Source organism: Neomonachus schauinslandi, chromosome 2 (assembly GCF_002201575.2).
Source record: "Neomonachus schauinslandi chromosome 2, ASM220157v2, whole genome shotgun sequence".
Taxonomy (NCBI): Eukaryota; Metazoa; Chordata; class Mammalia; order Carnivora; family Phocidae; genus Neomonachus; species Neomonachus schauinslandi.
In genome coordinates this window covers 168,232,858-168,255,594 of record NC_058404.1, presented here as the reverse complement: position 1 = coordinate 168,255,594, position 22,737 = coordinate 168,232,858, and the positions used below count along the sequence as shown (strand labels likewise).

The following is a 22,737-nucleotide window of genomic DNA, read 5'->3' as shown; positions in this document are numbered from 1 at the left end:
ATATTAGATACGTATACATATGCATGTGTATAGCCACATATACACGTTAAGTATATAAATAGGCATGTGTATAGTACCTTTGCACAGAAGTACATAAATATTAGGTATGCATACATATGCATGTGTAGGTACATATACACACACTATATATTTTTAATGTATATATTTAAAATATCACAAACTTTTTAATCGTTCTATTGAATTTTTTCTATCCTTCAAGTATGTTTATTGGCTATAATCTTGTGTAGCTCTTGTCTTGCCTTATTGAGGCTAAAATCAGTTGTTTCCATCCAGAGGACACATAGTATATATATACACATCATCACAAACACATTGAGCAATATGTTCCAGCTACTTTGCAAGCACAACTCACTAGGGTAGATATTGTTACCTCCATTCTACCGATGGGAAAATTGAAGATTTGGTTGGTGAAAAGAGCATTCTCACTGAGGTATGCTGGAATTTGAACCTAGGCTTTTTGACTTCAAAATTCTGCTCGTGCTATAGCACTCTGTCCAATCCAAACATCTAGAAAAAGGGAACTAGGGCAGATTACATGAGGAATTCAGGGCAAAAAATAAGTGGGACGATCACAGAATTTTTATTTTTATTTTTTTTGATTAGGCTAATATTCATGCCCCCCCCACTCACTTTGGTGTATTTTAAAGATCTGGACATTTGGGTATAAAACTGAATTATTTTTCTCTTCTTTCCCAATAAGTATTTCCTCACTTATGTTCTCTTGTTATGTACTTTGACTACATACTCTTTTACTTTGCCAAGTTAAAGCCTCTTAATATTGTCACTTAGAGATAGTTGATAGAGTGCTAGCTCTTTCTCTCTCTCTTCCTTCCTCTCTTCATCTCTCCCTGCTTCTTTTTTGGCATTATATAGAATTCTCTAATATTTGATTCCTAATTCAATTAACCATGAGGCAGAGATTTCTATTTTTCTCCCATCTTTTTCTTCAGTGAGAGTTCTATATGAAGAAAACATTCAGAATGAAAGTCATCAACAGGGTTCAAAGCTGGGAAATTATAACATCACTGAAATACTGCTTTTTGACTTGACAAAATAAACAATAAATTGGTAATATGCATTGTTAGCACTGGTGAGAGTGCAATAAATAGGAACTCATATGCTAGGAGAAGTGTAAATTTTACAGCTTTTCTTATCTGTAATTGGCAATTTATGTCAAAAGCTTGACATTAAAAAAAAATTCTTCCCTCATCAACTTTACCCAAAGGAATGGACACTAAAGAACTACTTAGATATATCTCCTCTGATTTTGAACAAGAACATTCAGTGCAGCGTTATTTTACTAAATATTTTAAATAATTTAAACATCTAGCAATCCAGAAAGAGAAAGAAAATATGGTACAACTATTGGAAGGACTTCAGGCTTCAAGATTGCTGGGGTCATCCAGCTAGCAGATGGGGAGAGGGGAAGAGAAAGGGCATGGACAGGGGACTCTCTCTCTTAACTGCCTCGGCCCACAAATGATTCATTACTTTTGCTCACATCCCATCAGCAAAAGCTAGGCACTTGTTCCTTTTCCCCTTAAATGGCAAGAGGCTGGGCAATGTAGTTTTGTGACCATCAGAGCATCTCATCTTCATAGAGACTGGAAGATATTTCACAAAATTATTAACATCTCTAGTGAGGTCATTCGTGACTTTTCTTTTTTGGTGTGACTTTTATTTTCAACGCTGTGCAATTATTCTCTGAATTTTCTAAAATAAATGTAAATTCAATTTATATCAGATAAAACTATAAACATTAAGAAACCTTGAAGTGCAATATGAGGGCCAGCTGTGTGTCCTCCCTTTGGAGGTGCGGACAGGTTGGGGCACTCACCATTGTGTATGTTTTAATATGGCCTTTTATCTTAAGAGATTGTTCAGTCACTCATCAAAGCGTCAGCAAATCCGCTGAGCACACCATTAAGAGGTCCCTTCTCTATGCCTGGGTGATTTGGATATAATATTTATTAATACAGGTCACGTGGACTGCTTTGCCTGATCTGGCTGGCTTGGAGGATTTTCCATTCTTCCCTCATTGTTCCATTAAGTTTCGTTCCAAAACCTTTCCCTTTGTCCAAGAGAATGTTTGCTGCTAGCAGAAGTGGGAAAGTAACAAGGCAAATGTTCTCTCTTTTCATAGTTTGTTAAAAAGTTATTCTTTAGCAAAACCACTTGTGTATGAAGATGCAGATTGAAAATGCATCTTATACAATGCTGATGAAGTCTAATAGATGATTAAAGAGCTAGTTTTAAAAGCTCTAGACTGGCATGTAGTCCACTGCCCTTTTTATTTTTTATTTATTTATTTATTTTTAAATTTTATTATGTTATGTTAGTCACCATACAATACATCATTAGTTTTTGATGTGGTGATCCACGATCCATTGTTTTCGTATAACACCCGGTGCTCCATGCAGTACGTGCCCTCCTTAATACCCATCACCGCGCTAACCTATCCCCCCACCCCCTCCCCTCTAAAACCCCGTTTGTTTCTCAGAGTCCATAGCCTTTCATGGTTCATGGTCCAGGTCCACTGCCCTTTTTAAAGATCACCTGCTGACAGTGTGGGACTGTCATAAGCACTGTGGGAAGACCAAGACTCATCCCATCCTACACATTAGATTCCACATTTTATCTCTGGCCTCCACCCTGGACAGTGAATTGTAGAGATACTTTTCTGCTAAGATCCTTTTCAACACTCATGGTTGGCTTCAAAGTTGAAGTCTTTCATTTCCTTACCCCCTACTTACTTTTTGTTTCATTGCATGCCACTTTCTTGCACTTGTCCTGTTAAAAGAGTCCACCATGGCTGTTTAATATTTAAAGGCTGGGATCATTTGCAGGTTTTAGTTTAAAGGTAACCATAGCACACACAGACACATTCATTATTAATAGCAGAGATGCACTGTAAGTTCTTAGGAATCTTCTTTCCTTTCGATGTTAGTTTCGTATGGGTGTTGCTGTCGGGAGAATGAAGCTCTCATATTGCTATGTGGCAAGTGGACTCTTGCAATAACAAGGGATCCAGAATTATGTGAAGTGTTTATGTGGGTGGAAGTGATCATGCTGAAAAGGGACATAAAGGCAGAAAATGACAGGCCACGGAAAGTCCGGTTTCGGATCGCATCATCTCATAGCGGGCGGGTTCTGAAGGAAGTGTACGAAGATGGGCAACCATCAGGCTCTCTCGACTCCGAGTGTGCCCGCATCTGGGGGATAGACGGACTGAGTGAGTCTGATGAACAGCAAAATGGCCACATAGGATCGGAAGGTGATGAGTGTGAGAACGACCAGGATAACTTGCTGGTGTTAGCAAGGGCTGCCAGTGAGAAGGGTTTTGGTACAAGAAGAGTCAACATTTTAAGCAAAAATGGCACAGTCAGAGGCGTCAAATACAAAGTGAGTGCCGGCCAAGCTCTATTTAACAATTTGACCAAAGTACTGCAGGTAAGTCAATGCACTTTGCTCCCCCTGGGCTTTGTTCCTAACTCACCTTCTCAATACCTCTCTGCCCTCCAGTTGAAAGCAAGCCTCTCTTATTCATGACTCCTACATACTTCATGAGTCACTCCCCCATCGAAGATATTGTCTCAACAGCCAACGATTAAAAATAGGGTCATTATGCTTAGCAAATTAGATGGATTCCCAAAGCCAAATTTCTAACATTTGAGTGGTCTTTTCTTCCAGTGTGCAATGACTAAAACAATGCATCTGTTTCTTAGCCAAGAAAAAAAAAAATGACAGACTATAGTGTTCAAAGCATCTGAGCACAACTTAGAAGTTAATTTCTGGTTTATCATCCTTGAGATACCAGATTAGCATTTATCATCTCTTGTATAGATTTTAAACCAGAGAAGATGGAGTGCTGCATTCAGTGTAACTAGATTCAGTTGGAATGGTATGAAGCTATAAAGATGAACTTGGACTCTCTCCCACTGCTCTGGAGGTTGCAGGTTTTATCTGAGGTGCATTTCTTCACTCATTTGCCCATGAGAACTCTAGAATGGCACTTGAAGAAGTTATTCCTCTATAAATATATAGACTGAGATCCAGATTTTATAGTAAAAACATTAGCCTTGAAAATGTGATAGATTCTGCACAGTAATGTAGAAATGTATTATTCAGATCCTGGGGCCTTTGGTAATGATCTAATGTTTAGACAAATTTTTGAAATTGCCCGGAAGCATTGGTAAAATGATTTTCTGTTAAAAACAGGCATCATTATTTCAGGAACAGAATTCATAATCACTATCATTAAGGTAGCAAGCCAATATTTTTCATTGTAATAAGGTTTTATATGATTCTCAATATTTAAATAAAATCTCCTTGATGAATTATTCAGTGCCTCTGCATTATATAAGGATGCAGTAGTGGTAGGGAGAAAGTGGGGTTTTTTGGGTTTTGTTTTTGTTTTTTTTTGTTTTGTTTTTAGGGAGAAAGTGTTTTAACCAAAGGTATTTGATTATTTTTCATTTCGAAGGAAGTATTTGGAAAGATCACATCACCAGGATTTAAAAAAAAGAAATTAAAGGGTAAAAACAGTTAAGATCAAGGGTTCTTTTCATATATAGAATTTATCCATGGAAGATTTCACTGATTAAGGGTGGGGGTGGGGAATCAAAAATTAGAAACTGATGACTATGTTTGACTAGGCTGGAAAAAATCTTGTATAGATTTCCAGAGATGTGACTATTAGGTTGAGATCATCTTGGTAGCCTCTGTGTTTCACCCATTGCAGAAATTATTATTGCCAAGGTGTAGACCAAGACTCCATAATAATTAAGTTTAAAAAATGTTTGCATTTATTGTGATTAATTTAGCTTTAACTTGAATCATGATGGCAAAGTAATCAGCATATTGTAGGTATTCAAGGATTTTGACTATCATCATTAGTTTCATCGTAATCATCACCACTGTTGTCATGCAATGTTCTCTGATTTCTCCAGGACATAACATAAGTTAAAGGAGCTCTTACCTTGGATGGTGGCTGCCAGATGCACTATTTTAGGGGGCTCCCTTCACATCATTGTGTAAACGGCACCCCTTGGAGGGTGCAATACACCTACACAGAAATATATAGAGAGCTAACTTGGATGCTTGCTTCTTGCTAAAGGATAGGTATGTCGTAAGGAGTGACAAATGTCTTCGGCATGTGCCTTAGGGTGACTGAGTAGGTTTCCCACAATGCAGTAGCAGGGAAGCCCCAGGGACTAAAAATAGAAGTTACCATTCAGTTACTCCTATGGCTATGGAACCAGATATGACTCTTCCCTGGATCTCTGTATATTTTCTATATCCCTTAGAAAGTAAGCAGCAAACTTAACTGGATGTAACCATAATGTAGCAATTTTTCTCAGGGAGGAAAAAATGAGGAGTGGTATCTTAGATATTTGATTAAGGTTTCAATGCACAATCTTATTGAAGCAAGGAACTATAATTGAAGAAACAGGTCTTTCTTCCTGTTTTAAGTTATAAAATCTTAAAGCACTCAACTTGAAACTTGAGAGGAAACACTAAATATAAATAAAAGCTTCCAAAGAATCTGTAAATCACTTGGCTTCCTCTCTGTTAGTTTCCCGTTCTGTTATTCCTGTCTCGTAGAATATTGGCATGTACCTTGCAAAAATTTCAACTGTGCAGAGAGTAGTCTTTGAAATTATTTGCCTCAAACATTTATACTTCTTTAGCAGTACTTTTTTTTTTTAAAGATTTTATTTATGTATTTGTCAGAAAGAGAAAGAGAGAGCACAAGCAGGGGGAGCGGCAGACAGAGGGAGAAGCAGGCTCCCTGCCGAGCAAGGAACCCAGTGTGGGACTCCATCCCGGGACTCTGGAATCATGATCTGAGCCGAAGGCAGATGCTTAACCAACTGAGCCACCCAGGCCTCCCTCTCAGCAGTATTTATTTAGAAAATTATCTATAAAAGAGATGTTAGAGCAAATTCCCATTTCACTTGTTAATTAGTTTACCCTATAGAATTCGGGGTGATTGAGGATGTGCAGTATTAATTAAGGTTTTTGTGGGTAGGAATGGACCAGGAGGTAAAAAGAGAAAAGTCACTTGGATGCTTAGGTGGGCCTTATAGAGGGTGGTTCATTGTTTCATTTGTGAATCACTCAAGGCCTCCAATCACTCAAGGTCTAGATTATGGCTCTTCAGATACAGGTGCTTGGCTTTTCCATTTCTCCCAGAAACGACAAGAGTATAATGCTCAAGAGAGCCGGTTTGGAAATCTGAAAACCTGAAATCTAGTTGTGGCCTGGAAATATGCATTTATTAGCTGCTGTTTAGGTTGTTTGTACATACACTAAAGTTTGAGAATCACTGATCTAGCGTATAAAAGGGAAATTCATCCAGTTCACTAGAGTTAATAAAAATATTCCTTAATGTCCTTTATGTCTTCACTATTTAAGGGGGGAAACAAAGAAGTTATATATTGATCTGTTATTTGTTCTTCTGATCATGTTAGATCACCAGGAAAGTCTTTCCTGAGCCAAAGATAACTAAAGATATCCTGACAGACTTGTTTCCTACTGGTATCCTAATTTATCAATTTGTTGATTTAGAAATGGTTCCTGAAATTACCAGTACATTCTGATGTAGGTGTTCTGTTTTAGTTCTTTTTAAGATATTCTGCTGAAAGGATAAGCCTATCTAGATAAATGATTTTACTCCTCATAACTGGAAAATTTTAGAAAAAATTATTTTTTATTTATTTTTTAAAATTAGTTACTTCATGGAAGACAAATTACAAAGCCACTATATAGCTCATGGCTCTCATCCACTCAGTGCATGATTAGATTTGAGATACACCTGGATCTTAGTGGCAACATATTTCCAAAGTTTCTTGGGGTGGGTCAGTGATGCAGATAATCAAGGTCATTTGTTTTTTTTCTAATATTTTCTTCCGAGATTAAATTTCAGATGGTAATTAAGAATCAGTAATCTTATCTTGACCCTATCTTCAAACATGTATAATCTGTTGTATACTCAGAATCTTTTTCTGTAATTTCTATAATTTTAATTCCCTCTTTTTACAAAATTTTTTTTAAAGATTTTATTTATTTATTTGAGAGAGAGAGCACATGAGAGGGGATAGGGTCAGAGGGAGAAGCAGACTCCCTGCCGAACAGGGAGCCTGACGCGGGACTCGATCCAGGGACTCCAGGATCATGACCTGAGCTGAAGGCAGTCGCTTAACCAACTGAGCCACCCAGGCGCCCTCTTTTTACAAATTTAAAACTACTATATTAGAGAAAAATAGATGCAAAAAAGGAAAATAGTTATACCATATATTATGCTGGCTCCTTTCTAAAAACTCAAACATATAACTTTCATCTTTGTATTTACATGAACATCTGTGATTGATGTGCTTATAATTATGACATTTTTAACATTTTAAGATAAGGAAAATAAAAATAATCATACATTTTCAGAACAATTTGCATTTTGCAAAGGTTTTCACATACATTCTTTTACTTGATTGTACCGAAGATTTTTGTGAAATAAGCAGGAAAATGACTATTATAATGCCTGTTTGTAGATAAGTAAGTGTCAGAGAAATCAAGCGTCTGGCCCAAAGCTAGTAACATGAGAACCCTGCCTTTGACTGTTTAGGCTTTGTTAGTTTTTAAAAGTACAATGCTATCTATAAGAACACTCAGCCTTACCTTTTGAAACGTTATAATTACAAATAAGAAGATTGGTAAGACTAAATCATATCATAATATACTTATCATAGTTAACAATGTTATGATATGATTTAGTCTTTTGAAACTTCAATATTTGTGTAGCAGATTTAAAAATCTATTGTTTATTGAACATTCAAATCTTCACCTAGGGAAGGTTTTTCTGCAGAATTAAATAGCTTCCACTCAGTTTAAAATTGTCTTTTCAAAATTTAGCAAAACTTATCATCTCTATAACATCATTTGATTAAATTGTTTTGAGATTGAAAGGAAGGGGGTGATGGGTTAGCTCAAGGAAGACCCCTGCTCAGTGTTGTTCACTAACTTTAGGTTGGATGATTAACAGAAATTCCTGGCTCTACCTATTATTATTCATCTCTGGTTCACTTCATCTAGCTTTGGCAATAGAATAATATTCCAGTGAAAACAAGGTGATACTCTTGATGACTCCTTGGTCCCGGTGGCAACAGTAATACTAAATATTGATTAAGTACAGAATGCACTGTTCTTATTATTTATGTGTATTGACATTTATTTCTCATAGCAACTTTATGAGGTAGTATCATTATTAATAATAATTTGAGCATCTTCTCCGTGTATGAAACATTGTTAGAGGATTCAATATCACATTTACTCAGAAAAAATTCTTATGTAATGTTCTATCAAAATAAGCATTTACTGGGGCGCCTGGGTGGCTCAGATGGTTAAACGTCTGCCTTCGGTTCAGGTCATGATCCCCTGGTCCTGGGATCGAGGCCCGCATCGGGCTCCCTGCTTGGTGGGGAACCGGCTTCTCCCTCTCCCTCAACTGTTCCCCCTGCTTGTGCTCTCTCGCTCTCTCTGTCAAATAAATAAATAAAATCTTAAAAAAAAAATAAACATTTACTAATGAAAATATTGCCTCTTTTAGCTATCAGGAAGTAGCAAGAAACTGTAGGATTTTTGATACAATTCCAAATGATGCAAGAAACTACATTAAGAAATTAGGTGACTTGTTATCCAAAAAGCAGGGAAAGAAGCACCAAAAATGGGCTGGTACTACTGATCTATTTTTTATGTACAATTAAAGGCTTGCCAACTGATGGGCGGGAAGGTCCTATTTTTCCCAGACAGCGAACTGGTCTTAAACTCAGTTCGGCTGCTCACCTATTGAATATCAATACTCGAGAGATGAGTGATCGGTTGTTTTATTCAGGAAGCCTCAACTTGGGAAGACGGTGGACTAATGTCTCAAAGACCAGGTTCCCAGTCTAGGCGAAGGCGGGGCAGTGGAGGGATGTTTAAAGCAGAAGGCTTGGGAAATGATGGGGGCTCCGTGCAGGAGACGCTGATGCTCAGGCCGTTAATCATATGTCAACGTGACCCTGAACAGGCTGGTTGGTATCAGAGGCAGCTGTTTCTAATGGGGTCAGGTCTTAGCTTCCAGGAAAGTCTGGTCCTTTATTCCTCAAGGCCCGTGAAACCTCAAGCAAAGGAGGCTAGTTCTGCTTCCAACCAATGAACTGCGGTTAGCAGGCAAGGAGTGTGTAAGCTTGAAGCAATTGTTTAAACTAGCTGGCATGCTGTGACTGTGACCACCTTCCACCTACCAACACTTTGCTACTTGAGGCCACAGCTTTTGACACTGACACTGTTGAGGACCTCAATAAATGTTCTTTCTTTGAGTTAATGAATTAAGTGAAATTCTCTTCCACAGTGATTATTTTCTTCTTTTCCACCCCCTCTGGGTTTGGAGATTTCCCATATTGGATAGTGTCAGGAGCATGTCAGGAAGGCGCACACATGAGGAATGTCTTTCCACAATGTCAGCTTTATTCAATCAGAAAGCAAAGTTAAATCACAATTACGAAGCAGGTTCAGGATTCCAAACTCAATGACAATTCACCATGGGATTCAACATGGCTTCTTATACAGCACACAGAGCAGGACAGAAGACAAACCACACAACAGACACGATAACAGAGGGTGCAGGAAGTTAAGGAACCCAACTTGAAGTCAGTTTCTGGGCGCACAGTTGAGATAAGGCCTTGGTCTGGTCCTGGTCAGCTCTCAGCACTCACTGCTCCTGATGTTCAAGCAGTGAAGGATCTGGGTTCTGTTCGGAGATCCATCAGACAGGACCTTCAGCGGCAGTTGCCTTTTTTAAGTGGTCAGACACAGAGGGGTCAGGTCTGAAGAATCTGATAGTTTGTTGCCAAAATCCTTCCCCTCTTAAAGGGATTTCATCAGTTTCGGGTCTTTGCAGACCTCCTCTGGTTCTGCTCATTATCAGTTCTGGGGGGTCAGCTGACGTGGGTCCCCGCGATGTCTCCTAGCAGCGGTACCTTACCTGTTTGCGTCATGGCTTGACACAGGCCCCTGCTTGACATGAGAGACTCCATTTTGCTTTCTACAGATAGGAATTGATTTTGCATGGTGAAGTGTCAGTAGCTTGCTCCATTAAATTCTTTCTGTTGTAGGTTTTCTTCTATATTCATTCAATCATTCTTTTAATTACCATTTACTACATATCTATTATTAGCCGTCACTAAGCTAGAGAATGTGAGGACTAAAACCCAACTCCTGCCTTCATGAACTATTCAGTGATATATTGTGAATGGTTGTATAAAGTGATTTCTGTAAGAATTCAGATACAAAACTTGACTTTCTCTTCCTTTTCCAGAGGATTCTCCCTCTCTGTTTTCTTATTGGCCTAACATAGCCTCTGCACCCATTCTTCATTTCTCCAATGCTTATCTTCTCCTCCATTTACTCTTTGTCTTATTAGACCATCATTTTGTTGTAGTCCTTTCTTCACCTTCTCTTGCTTTCTTTCTAATTTAGTTCCATCTCAAGGTCCAAGAACTGAAGGGTAATCTGCATAATTAATGACTCTTACCTTGATCCTACGAGGCTCCAGAAGTCAGTTAACAGTGACTCTGACCATGAACATTTATCCAAGTTCCATGAATCTTAGTACAACTTTCTCTCATTAGTTCAGTGAATATCTCCTTGGAATAATTCTCATTCTTCCCTATTCCTCAGAGCACTTTTATCATCAGGACATGGGATCATCACGACATTTTAATTCGTGGAAGCTTGAAGCTTAATCCATTAATTTACCTGAATTCTGACTTTAGAACAACATGCTGAGCAAACCCACAGATTCCACAAGATGACTGGAAACTGCTTAATGAACTCTTACTGGCAACTAATGGTTACCACATAATTAGGAAATTAGCATCTGATGTTTCTAAACATTAAAAGCAATATAATAGCAGGACTAGACAAGCATCCTTTGGGTGGCCCTACTCATGCTTACAGAGTTTCTGATATTTTCTCTCAAACCCAGTACTTTGAATTTTGTATAAAAGCAATATAAACAGGGGCGCCTGGGTGGCTCAGTCATTAAGCGTCTGCCTTCGGCTCAGGTCATGATCCCAGGGTCCTGGGATCAAACCCCGCATCGGGCTCCCTGCTCCATGGGGAGCCTGCTTCTCCCTCTCCCACTCTCCCTGCTTGTGTTCCCTCTCTCGCTGTGTCTCTCTCTGTCAAAAAAAAAAAAAAATCTTAAAAAAAAAAAGCAATATAAACATTTAATAGTCTATAAGTTGACACACTAGATAAATGTGTCAATTCCTCAATCGCTATTGCCTGGAAGGAATTTTAGAAATTACAGACAGATTAAAATGTCATACAGAAATTTTTGTTAAGGGATGTCGGTTCATGTGCACAAGTCTATTCAAGTAATAATTAGGATGTTGCTCAGTTTTATTTTTGCAATAATTCATTATCTCACCTAATTTCTGACAATTTATGCCTTAGAACATCTTGTTAGGAAGAAAGAGATAGATGCACATTTTGTTCATGTAACTCTCCCTCATAGTTAAAAAACTAATTGTAGAAGCATTCCTTATTTTATTGATTCCCAAACAACAAAATTAACATTAATTCCCAACCTCTAGAGCTTTCCCTGATGAAATCTGAAACAAGCTCCCATACATGGAGGGCAGGAATTGACCAGGGAAAGAGGCAGGCCACTTCAGATCCGTAGAAGGCAGGTTTAATAAGCAAGGGAACCTACATATGAAGCTTGTCTTGAGCAGCCACAAGATGAGTGGATCTCCATACCTGCCAGAATTTCAAAAGTTTACATAGAGACCCTAACTGGCTTCAGTCACAAATACTATCCAGATGACCTCAACACCTTGCTCTCTCAAGGCTGCCTCCTTGAAACAGCTCCCATTGTGGGAAAGGTGGGCAGAGCATTCATTCCAAGAATAGGGGAGGGCGTGAGGAGCCTCTGACTGCCTGTCAGCCAACAGTCATGTCTTCTTGATTAACTCCTCCAACAGTTAGGCCATGAAAGAATTAAGTTGCCCCTTTTTTGCACCTCTTATGTAACTGAGGGTATGGAGTTGAAGATCTTTATTATATGAAAAGTCTGAAAGCTTGGCTCGTCCACAAAATGGGTAGAGTAGTGAAAGCCAGGTTACTGATTGGCAAGAGAGAGTTTTTGTCAGAAGAGTAGGCGCAGGGGAATTATGTTCTAACAAGTCAGTGGAGCTCAAACAGGGGGAGAGAGTGCCAATCTGGAGGAGACTGAATGAGGGTCATTTTAGGAAGGGAGAAGAGTTGGGTGGGCTGTGACCTCAGGGGAAATTGGCAGGTCTCACGATTGGGGGGCGGTGGGCTTCATGGGTTAGAGCAGGGGCCGCATGGACAAGCTGTGGGATTGCCCTGCTTATGAGTGCCCCAGAAGCAGCCCATGCTGGCAGAACAGCTATGCTTACCTACACGTGACCTTGGATGTAGAGCCAGCTTTGTGTGTCCTCGTGACAGACTCGTGAGGCCTTCCTTTGACAGCTGTCAGCACGCTGCTTGGGAATCATCTGGCAGAGGTGATGCCCTCTCATGTTTCAAGATTCTGCTGAGCTCCTTCCAAACTATTCCATGTGAACAATTTCCTTTTCAATGACACGGGACTCCTGACTTTCCCCAGAAATAAAGAGCAAGGCCTTTGGCATCCACATTAATTACGTGGTTATACGAAAGATAAAGCCTGCGGTATCCATATGTAGGGGAGACTGAACAATGATAATTACTCACCTGGTATATTACTGTCCTATTTCTATTGAAACAGATTGCCACAAACTCGGTGGCTTACAATGACACAAATTTATTACTTTTTAGTTCTGGAGGTCAGAAGTCTGGAATGGGCCTTATGGGACTTTCTGTAGGGCTGTGTTCCCTCTGGAGGCTTTAGGGAAAAATCCATTCCTTGCCTTTTCCAGCTCCTGGTGGCTGGCCACATTCTTTGGCTCCTGGTCCTGCCTCTGCTTCCAGTGTTATGTCTCCTTTTCTAACTCCCCATCTTCTTCTTTCCCTTCTAAAGACCTTTGTGATTTGTTCTGGGCCTACCTGGAGAATCCAGGATAATCTTCCTGTCTCAAGATCCTTAGGGCAATGATGTCTGCAAAGTCTCTTTGGCCATATAAGGTACTGTATTCGCAGGTTGTGGGGATTAGGACAGGGGCATTTTTGGCCAATCATTGGTCTGCCTGCCATACCTGGTAGGTGCAGTAAACTTATTTTGTCTGTGAGAATACTATGGCTTTGTGGTCGGTTAAATGTTTTTCCAATGTGTGTCACGCATCAACACACTTCTGCCACGGCCATGTGAGGATGCCCCCCTTGACTTGAGTGTTGGCCACATGACTCCCCTTGGACAGTGGGATGGTAATAGATGTGGCACATGCAATGGCTGAGTTTTCCCTCTTGCACCCCTTCCATCACCAAGAGAAGGGCATGCTGCAGGAGGCTGGCAGATCCTAAGACAGCGAGAGACACGAAGAACAGACCTGGACCCAAAAACAGTTTGAAGCCAAATCGTGCATAGCTTAGGCCAGATCTGCCTATTGCCAGCTAAACAGCAGACTCATGAGTGAGCAATACATGCTTAGTGTTGTACTGTACTCTGTTTGGGATGGTTGGTTAAGCAGCAGAAGCAAGCTGGTACAAGTTCACAGATACTGAGTACCTTGCTCAAGGTCACACGATGGTAAGTGATGTAACTATCGGAAAGTTTGACTCCAGAACCTGGGCTCTTATCCACTAAGCAGCTAGTGCCCAACCACTCATTGGATGCCTGAATTTTCTCTATATTATCTCTGCCAAGATCTTACGAAGTCTAGGGGCAAGAGATTCAGAGTCTTTGGCAAGATATGGATTTAAGTCTCACCATCGTATGGGCATTGAACCTACCAAAACTGATCATACCAGGATAAGGAGAAGGCCATCTCATCACTTCCATGAGTGTAGCTTAAGACTAAATTAATATTTTTGGTGGCCACATCACACTGGTGTGATGTTGGCTTGTTGACTCGTTCAAACATCTTTCCTCAGTGGAAAGATTCATGAGGTTAAATCTTTCAATCCCATAGAACATCTGTTTTTATTTAATATAATACTCATTAGCTTTTTTCTGTGTTTATATACAGGACTCTATGTTCAACAAAATTTAATTTTATTGTGTTAGTCCAAGATGTTAATCCTTTTGGACTCTAGTCTTGTAACTAGCTGTGCCTTAGCCCTTTTTCGGGAATCGATGGAACACAGTTTTGATAATGGCAAATTATCAGCATGGAATGATATTAAGTGAGTAAAAAGAAATAAAAGAAATAAAATAAAGCATCCCTAATGAAGTAGCGAATGTACTTTAGTAAGTGTTAGAAAGCAATACATTTAAACTAGTGGTCTTTTTTTTTTTAAGATTTATTTATTTATTTATTTTTTCCATTTTTTAAATTATGTTATGTTAATCACCATACATTACATCATTAGTTTTTGATGTAGTGTTCCACGATTCATTGTTTGTGCATAACACCCAGTGCTCCATGCAGAACATGCCCTCTTTAATACCCATCACCAGGCTAACCCATCCTCCCACCCCCCTCCCCTCTAGAACCCTCAGTTTGTTTTTCAGAGTCCATCGTCTCTCATGGTTCGTCTCCCCCTCTGATTTCCCCCCTTCATTTTTCCCTTCCTGCTATCTTCTTCTTCTTTTTTTTTTTTTTTAACATATAATGTATTATTCGTTTCAGAGGTACAGGTCTGTGAACTAGTGGTCTTTCTCTAACACAGAAGAAGGAGAGAAATGAATGATGTGTAAGTGGTTGTACCACGGACTGTGTCAGCCTCAGAGGGTTCCAGGGGTTTCCCTTTATGAGGTTCTTTAACAATGATCTTTACACATGACCCATAGAGTGCCAGAAACTTGGTTCAAGAAGGGAGTCATTTGTCTCCTAGGGGTCATGGATCCTATTTCCTACAATCTCAGGAAAATAACTGAAATTTCTGGGAAGCACGTAGCTTGTAGTCATGCACAAATTTTGTATGTTGGGCCAATTGAATCAATACTCAGTAGTATTGGGCTTCTAGAGTCATGGAACTTATTCACAATTAAAACTCAGTAGCAGGAGCCTAAAGTCTGAAAATTTGCCTCTTGTGCTTTTAACTATAGTTCTAGGACAGCATAAAGTTATGCACATTTGTCAGGTAAAAGAAAGTATTAGGAAATCTCTTAAAGGGTAATACAAATAAACCAACCATCCTTTCCTGAGGTGACCACCTCTCTTTTTAATCATACGAAAAACTAAATCATGGAACCTTGAGACACAACATCATACAGTCTCTTAATTAGTCACAGCTGTCAGGGCTCCTCCTCTAATTGTGGGATTTTTCTTTTCATGTAGATTTTTTTTTCTTTTATTATTCCTCTTAGTTTGTGCCTACTTCAGCATCCTCCATGGCCAGTGCTTTCTGCCTCAGTTATTAAGTTGGCTTTCTCAAGAAGTGTTTTTCGTATTTCTGAGATTTCTGGAGATGAATCTGTACCCCTGAAGTGGAGACTTGGTGGTGACAGCTTATCAGGATTGAAGCAGACCCAAAGCCTGTGCTGGAAATTAGGTAGCTGCCCACTCAGTGTGCACCACAGTCCCTTCCTCTCTCTTTTCCTTCCCTTGTTTCTGTTGGAGGTGTAATGGTGAGGCAGAACCCACCACTCCTGGAAACATCATTTGACTTGATTTTTCCATACCAGATTAAAGGTGACTAATAATTTGCCTCCTATTTCTCAGGGTGGACACGAAGGTCCTATATTAGTCATCATTGGGGCTTCTTTCCCTACCCATTGTGATCTGCAGGATATGCAGGGTTGTGAGAGGCCAGAAAACCTAGAGATGGTGCTGGTCATGGATTCTGGTGCATCCGTCTTCATCTCTGCTCCTTCAGCCCCGTGATGCTTTACTGAGCCTGTAGGAGCTCATGCGGCCCCTCAAGTAAGTTCTTTCTCAGGATGCCCAACTTTTACTTTCTCTAATTCTTGAAACTACCCAACTTCATCTTGTTTATGTCCAGGCCCTTGAAAACATAGCTCTATCAATTATTCACAGGGGCAAAAAACCCCCCAAGTTTCTAAGAATCCCCAGTTTCCTTTATGAGAGAAAAAAGAGACAAATACCATAATTCTTTAGTAGTGTCTTAAATGATTTTTGTGTTCTCTTTCCCTCCATGAGGGAGTAAGAACACTATTCTCTGGAGGGAGGTGACCTGGATTCAGATGCAGAGTTTGCTGTCTCCTGGGTGGGTTTTCTGGGGAAATTTATTTAACTTTTATAAGCCCTAGTTTTCTCATTGCTGAAGTCAAGATAATGATTGTGATGATTTCCTATGAACTATTGTGTATAAACCATTTTGCACAATGTCTGGCACGTTGTAAGTGCTCAATAAATACTGTTATTATTTTTATTGCCCATATTCTTTTTTTTTGAAGTAGAGCCCAACACAGGACTTGAGCTGAGATCAAGAGTTGGATGCTTAACCAACTGAGCCACCCAGGTGCCCCTATTATCCATCTTCTAAACAAACTGTGAATTGTTGGGGAGGAAGACCTTTCTCTGCTCTACAAGGTCCTTCTAGCTGGACTTAGAGAATCAAATTGATGTGAGACAGATTAACAGGAGAAAATAAAATTTAATAGTGTATATAAGGGAATCCCCACAGACATGGAAATTCCAAGGACAATGAGGCAACATGAAGTTTGCATGAGCTAAGGAGAGGGGTGGGGTCTGAGGTTACAAAGGGGAGAAAGGCCATTAGCAGGAAGGTGAAAGGAGATGTTTCAAAAAACAAAGGTTGCCCTATTACACAGATAAGAGTCTTAGGTAAAGGGGAGTCTCTGTTAATAACTCTGTTCCTGATACAGGCTCTCCTTGCCAATGTAAATTTAGGCAGTTGAAGACCAGGAAGAGAGCTTTTCCTTATCTAATGGGTTTTGATTACTTTTAACTCAAAATGATGTTCATGCCAAAGTGGCCCATCTTAGAGCAGCCTGTCATTGGCCCCTGTAGAATCAGAGTCATTGCTAAGTACTCTGATAGGTAATGAGACACAAAGACAAATAAAGCATTTCTGTCCTCAGAGGAACTAAATTCTTTCTTATGAGAAGACAAACTCATAGTTACTGTAAAATATTGTAAGTACTCAGAGCTTACTGGGGGACAGAGGCAGGACATCTAAATTCAGTACATCTTAGAAAGATCTTGTTCCCCTAACATAAGGTCTTTTAAAACCAAGGCTGCATGGGAAGCCCTGGACCACTCCTTAAAAGGCATTATGGTACTGCAAGTTTTGTTTGCTGAACTCATTTCCTTTGGGAAATCTTAGCTGCTGCCTTTAAACTTGGCTTAGCCTCTGCCACACAAACCTGTTTTCCTGAGGTCAGTTCCTCTGTTTGAGATTCTCTCTTGGCTTCGGCCCCTAGCTGGGTCCTTGTTTTGGATTCTGTAGTCTTAACCTCCTGTGAGTACTTGGCCTTGCGTTTGCCAGCCTGGCTCTTGGCTCCATACCTGGGAGCTCAGCCAGCAACCCATGCACCTTGTGTCTGAGCATTCCTGTATAGCACCTGTCATCCTAAAAGCCTGGCCTGCCTCTCCTGGGCAGAGGTGGTCTCTATCTCTTCTTTAATAACAGCCTGGATTGACTTGTTATGCCTTTCAACACTAATCAGGGAGTTATTTGTAAATATATGGATGTGCTCTGTTATAAGCCACAGAGCAGACTACTAGACATGGCTTAAAATACTCAGACATTTATTCGTTTATTGTATCAATTACGAAGTCCAGAAAAGGCTGGTGTGGTGCTCAGGTTGTTTGGTGGCTTGATAATGTGGTAAACAACCCAGTTCCTTCTGTTCGGCTTTCTCATCCTTAGCTTGTTTGTGAACTTCCCTCATGGATTCAAGATGACTGCCAGTGCTTAAAGCCAAGCCAGAGTCAAAAACAGAAAAAGAAGCATAGCAAAAAAGAACATTCTATGTAGGTGTGCCTCTTCTCTCAGAAAAAGAAAATTCTGGAAACTTCCTAGAAGTACTGTCTTACATTTCATTAGCTGGAAGAGGGTCTCATGGCCACTGCTTGTTATACCAAGAGGCTGGGAATGTGAATATATGGTGTTGTGTCTCTGGTGGAGGGAGCATGGGGCATGGGTTTGGAAATAACTGTCGGACAAATAAGCAACAGTGCCTGCCACACCATTACTCAAGAACTTTGATAAGATTTAATTTTTATTTTATGCAATTTAAGTCACATTAGATCATGCTACTTGAATTACAAAAGCACTTTAATAGTGATCCTATTTCATAACACTTATTCTGCCTGTCCTTGTTTTTTCCTGTCTTCCCAGGTTCATTTCCTCTTATTTTATCTTGTTTTGTTTTCAGTATTCATTCCTTATGATTTCTGGCTACAATCCATCTTTTCTAAAGCCTAGAGCTTTTTACCTGATGCTATTATTCTAACACTAGAACTTCACAAACCTCAAATGACGATAGGGATGGTAAACAATTTATTACTAAATAACCGCAACAGAAGTCTAAGTCTATTAGTTATCTGCCATCATCATAGCAGGGCGCTAATTGTGTCATTTTAAAAAGGTGCCTGCCACATCTGATTTAAGCTGAGCCATCTAACGCACCAAGGAGCATCCCCCAAACACTGCACATTGCTTTATTTTTCCCTTCTGCTTGCCTACGTTGAATCAAAAACAAAATGAAATACAGAACACAATGAGTTACAGAGTCGCAGGGATCATTCCCACAGCTTCTTCCTTCGCCGTCCCCCTCCCGCACCCCCCCCAAGCCAGTCACCTCAGGGGCTCTGCAGTCAGTGAGGCGGAACTCATTTCACATTTGAGGAGAACAATGATAGAAAAGCTCTCTGCATGCAGAGCAGGGCAGACTCTCTCAGCAAGCCGTTCAGCAAGGCTGCTCTGCTTGTCCAGATTTTGCTAGTCATAACAAGCTTTTTAAAACAATCATTTCAAAGAATATTATTAGTATTGGTAGTAAGAGCCACCCTTTATTAAATGTCTACCTGCGACAGAAATCCTCTTTGGTACCTTTCTAACAGTACTGTTTCTTTAATCCTCCGCACGTGTGCAAGCTGGATGTTAACTTATTTTGCATGATAGAAGCCGACAACATCCCAGTAGGACTTAAAGGACAATGAAAAAACATTTGTCCCCACATATTTTGGTCTTTATTTTGATCTGCCACCTGAAATTCTTTCCATTATTTCCCCCATTTTCCTGCTCCAGCGATCTCTTAGGCTTAGGTTGAAGTCCCTAGGAGCAGAACCTGAGATTAGGTTCTTGTGAAAAGTGATTTATTGAGGGAGAACTCTCAGAAGAAAGGGGTGAAGGAAGCAGGCTAGGGCAGGGGAAGAGAGCTCAGCAAGGGAGAGATCTTGGCTGGAGACCAGCTTCCGTCTGGATACTCAGAATACAAATTGCACCATGGATTTATTCCCACCTTGCAGGAAGGGGCTGGCATTTAATATGCCTGTGTCAGTCTGTCCTTGGCCATTGGCTGTCCATGTATGTGTGTCAAGGCGTCATCCATTCTGCTAAGACATTTACCCAGAGAAAGGGGAAGCTGTGAGTTTTTAGCAGCCGATACTCACAATGCTGGGGATGCAAGGGTAATGGGTCAGCTGGCCTTGTGAAAGGAGACTGGGAGCATCCACTACAGTCACCTCTTGCCCAGTTCAGATTTACTTGCTTCTTCCACTAAGTGTATTCCATCCAGGCACAAACTTGCCACAGTGAGTGGGAGAGTTAATGGGATAAGCTGTAGCCCCACACTGTGGTTGGTCTGGAAGGGATAGCTGGTATTTATTTTCTCCCTCTTTTTCACCCATTTTAGACCCCCTCTTCCTACCTAGCTAGCACTTCTGCTGGTCTAGGTGGTTTGCTTGGTTGGATGGCCCATATTTTAAGTCCTTGTGGAGTCTGAGCCTCTGATCACTACACCCTTGTCAAGCAATGGTTGCTCTACTCGACCATTTACATTTAAAACCAAGTAAGTACCAAGAGAGGCACTTGGGTACCAGATATATTTTTATCTGCCCCTAACATGTAGCAGCAGGTCTATCTCTTCGAGACGATCAGGGTCAAATCCTTCTGCCAGTACAATAACTCCTTTTTATACTAACTAGATTACTGTCATGGTGAGCCTAGGGTGACTAGATGTCAGCTGTAGCTTTAAGTTTAGTGAGCCTCTCATTGTGTTACTTGGTGGAACTATTCCCTTCTGGGACCAAGAACTTAAAACTAATAATACCTAAAGTTGTAGGAATTCCCCAGCTGGGTGCCTAGGAGTGATGGTGAGTGGGATCATCCCTACATCTTCCCATTGGTTCCTGGACCCATGAGTTCTAGCTGTTGGCAATATAGCGCCATATAATAACCCCTGGCTTAAGGTATAAGGGGCATCCTGAAGAAGGATGCCCCTTTCCCACAGGGTGTCATCTCTAAGCTGATGACAGATGCATCATCTGTACCTTCAAGATGCTACTCTAAAGGTCTATCAGGTGGCAGGTTCTGGACAGTATGGGACAGGGTATGGCATGGTCTTGGTCTTGATCCAGAACCCTAGGGATTGGTGCTGTGTCTTTGCTGTTGAGGCTGGCTAGAGATTCTGACAGAATGCCTGTCTTCACTACAGATACTCTAGGAATGTGGAATCTGCTGGGTTGTAGGAACCACACTTCAGTGTTGCTCATATTTCAGCCTGCAGCTGTTCTTTGTGTGAACCCTGGCCCAAACGAGCAAACTTCTGTGCCACGTGAAAAATGGATGTGTCCTCTAACACCTGAAGAGGTCCCCAAAGCGCTTTGCTTCTTTCTTAGACGTAGAAGGGGCAAAATAATTTGTCTTTTCCTTTTGAGAGGGGTTTCCAACATGCCTCAATCCACCAGACTCCTAAATAATTCACCAGGAGTTGCAAGTTCTTGGATCTTTGTGGGGTTTATCACCCACACTCTGGAGCAGTGTGTCTTATTATATTCAGATCTTCTTGCTCATCAGGTCTTATTAAGATGAGTTGTTAATACTGGTAGATCAGTGTGAGGTTCTGTGTCATGTCAGTAGTCAGCTGCCCTTCCCCCCTGCAGTCTCCTGGATAAAGTGGCTCCCATTCATCTGAGGGACTTATCCTCTGTTCAGAGGAAGAAGCAGCTGAGAAGAGTTAGCAGCCACCACTCAGAGTAGCTGAGGACAGTGTACCAGCCCGGAAAAGGGGAGGGGTGTGGACACACCCTAGCACCCACCATACCTTATAAACATAAAATGTTCTCTGGAGACAAGGGAGGAAAAGCACTGGGTGGGGAAGGGCTCGAAATCCAGGATACTAGAATCTCTCCTGAAAAGATTGCATTGAAGAGCAATGAAAGGCAGTTTGCATTTCGAGAAAGAGAGGAAACTAGAGTACTGATTGCCTGAGTTCAGAGTAGCTAGGGGCTTTCCTGTGGCAGTGGCAGTTGCTGGGGAGGGAGGGGGGAAAGGGTTGTTAAATGTTCAGGATGTTAGTCGGTTGTGAAATGCTTAGCGGTTTGAAATTGGCTGTGGTGGGAGTATTCCCAAAACAGAAATTGGCTAACACTAGAAATCGGGGCTTTGTTCCTCTCCCTGAAAGTAGTTTACCAGCACATCATTGTTGCTAAAAAGTTTCTGAAAAGAATGTCAAAACAGGAAAAGGTGAAGAGTAGGAGAGCCCCAAACCCCCAAACTCTGCCTACTTAATAATTTCTCCTAGAGCCAAAGCTAGTCCCTGCACATTTTTCTTTTCCACAAAATGCAGTCAGAAAGTGCCATCTGGTTAGCCATTTTTAAAGGCCATTATCGTCATTTTCTCATTAAAAAAAATCCATTTACTTCCAGGGTTTTCTCACTAACTTTATGTTACCATAGATATGAAGAAACTCTCCCCCATTCTGTTTCTCAGCCTCCTGTGGATTTCTTCCTCATTCAGCTGAAAAGCTAATCATGTTACTCCCCTGCTGAAAACAAACCCATGGTTCTTTGTGGTATTTACATATAAAATCAAACTTCCTAGTCTGCTGTATGAGCCTGAGTTCTTCTCAAAAGCAGAATATGAAGTAAGGACTTGCATGCAGGTAGTTTATAGGAGAAGTGATCTCAGGGCAGGAGGGAGAGATGGAGGAATGTGGAAGAGGAAAGGAGAGAAAGCCAATACAAAGGTGCATTGATTACTGCCATGAGCACCTAGGGTTCCTTTGATTCTACATCCTTCTGGGGCCTTCTGAGGAGTGTCTAGAATGCCTTTCAGAATCCACCCCAACAAGGGGAAGCATTTTTTATGGGCTCTTTCCCTTTGGTGAGGATTGCCTCAAGAGATCTCTATCCCCCCCACTCACCACACACACATTTCTAGGCTACAGATGCCTAAGAGCTGAGTGGTCTTCTTTCAGTGCCTACCCTGAGGAGCTGGGGAAAATCCAGAGCTCGAAGCAAAAGATGTATGGCATAAATTCACGGGGGGTATCTCTCAGCACAAAATGAAACAAAGCTCATGTGGAACTGTTTTTTGAAGACGTGGTTAGGAGGTGGAACCGAAGAGGCGGCTGATACACATGATGTATAAAGCTTTCCCTGATTTTCCATTTTACTCTCCCAGTCTCATCTCTG

The 22,737-nt window shown here is 40.7% G+C and overlaps 1 protein-coding gene across 2 annotated transcripts in view; it reads left to right on the top strand.

The window, feature by feature from the left end:
* GRXCR1 (glutaredoxin and cysteine rich domain containing 1) overlaps positions 1-22,737 on the top strand; it is a 212,683-nt gene that overhangs the window by 94,273 nt on the left and 95,673 nt on the right. Inside the window, exon 1 of one of the 2 annotated variants that reach the window (XM_021701661.1) lies at positions 3,070-3,471. The exons of the other annotated variant lie outside the window; for it this stretch is intronic. Within the exon in view, the coding sequence (XP_021557336.1) occupies positions 3,070-3,471 (402 nt within the window). Of the gene's footprint in view, positions 1-3,069; positions 3,472-22,737 lie in introns of those variants that run through there. 2 annotated transcript variants of the gene reach the window in all.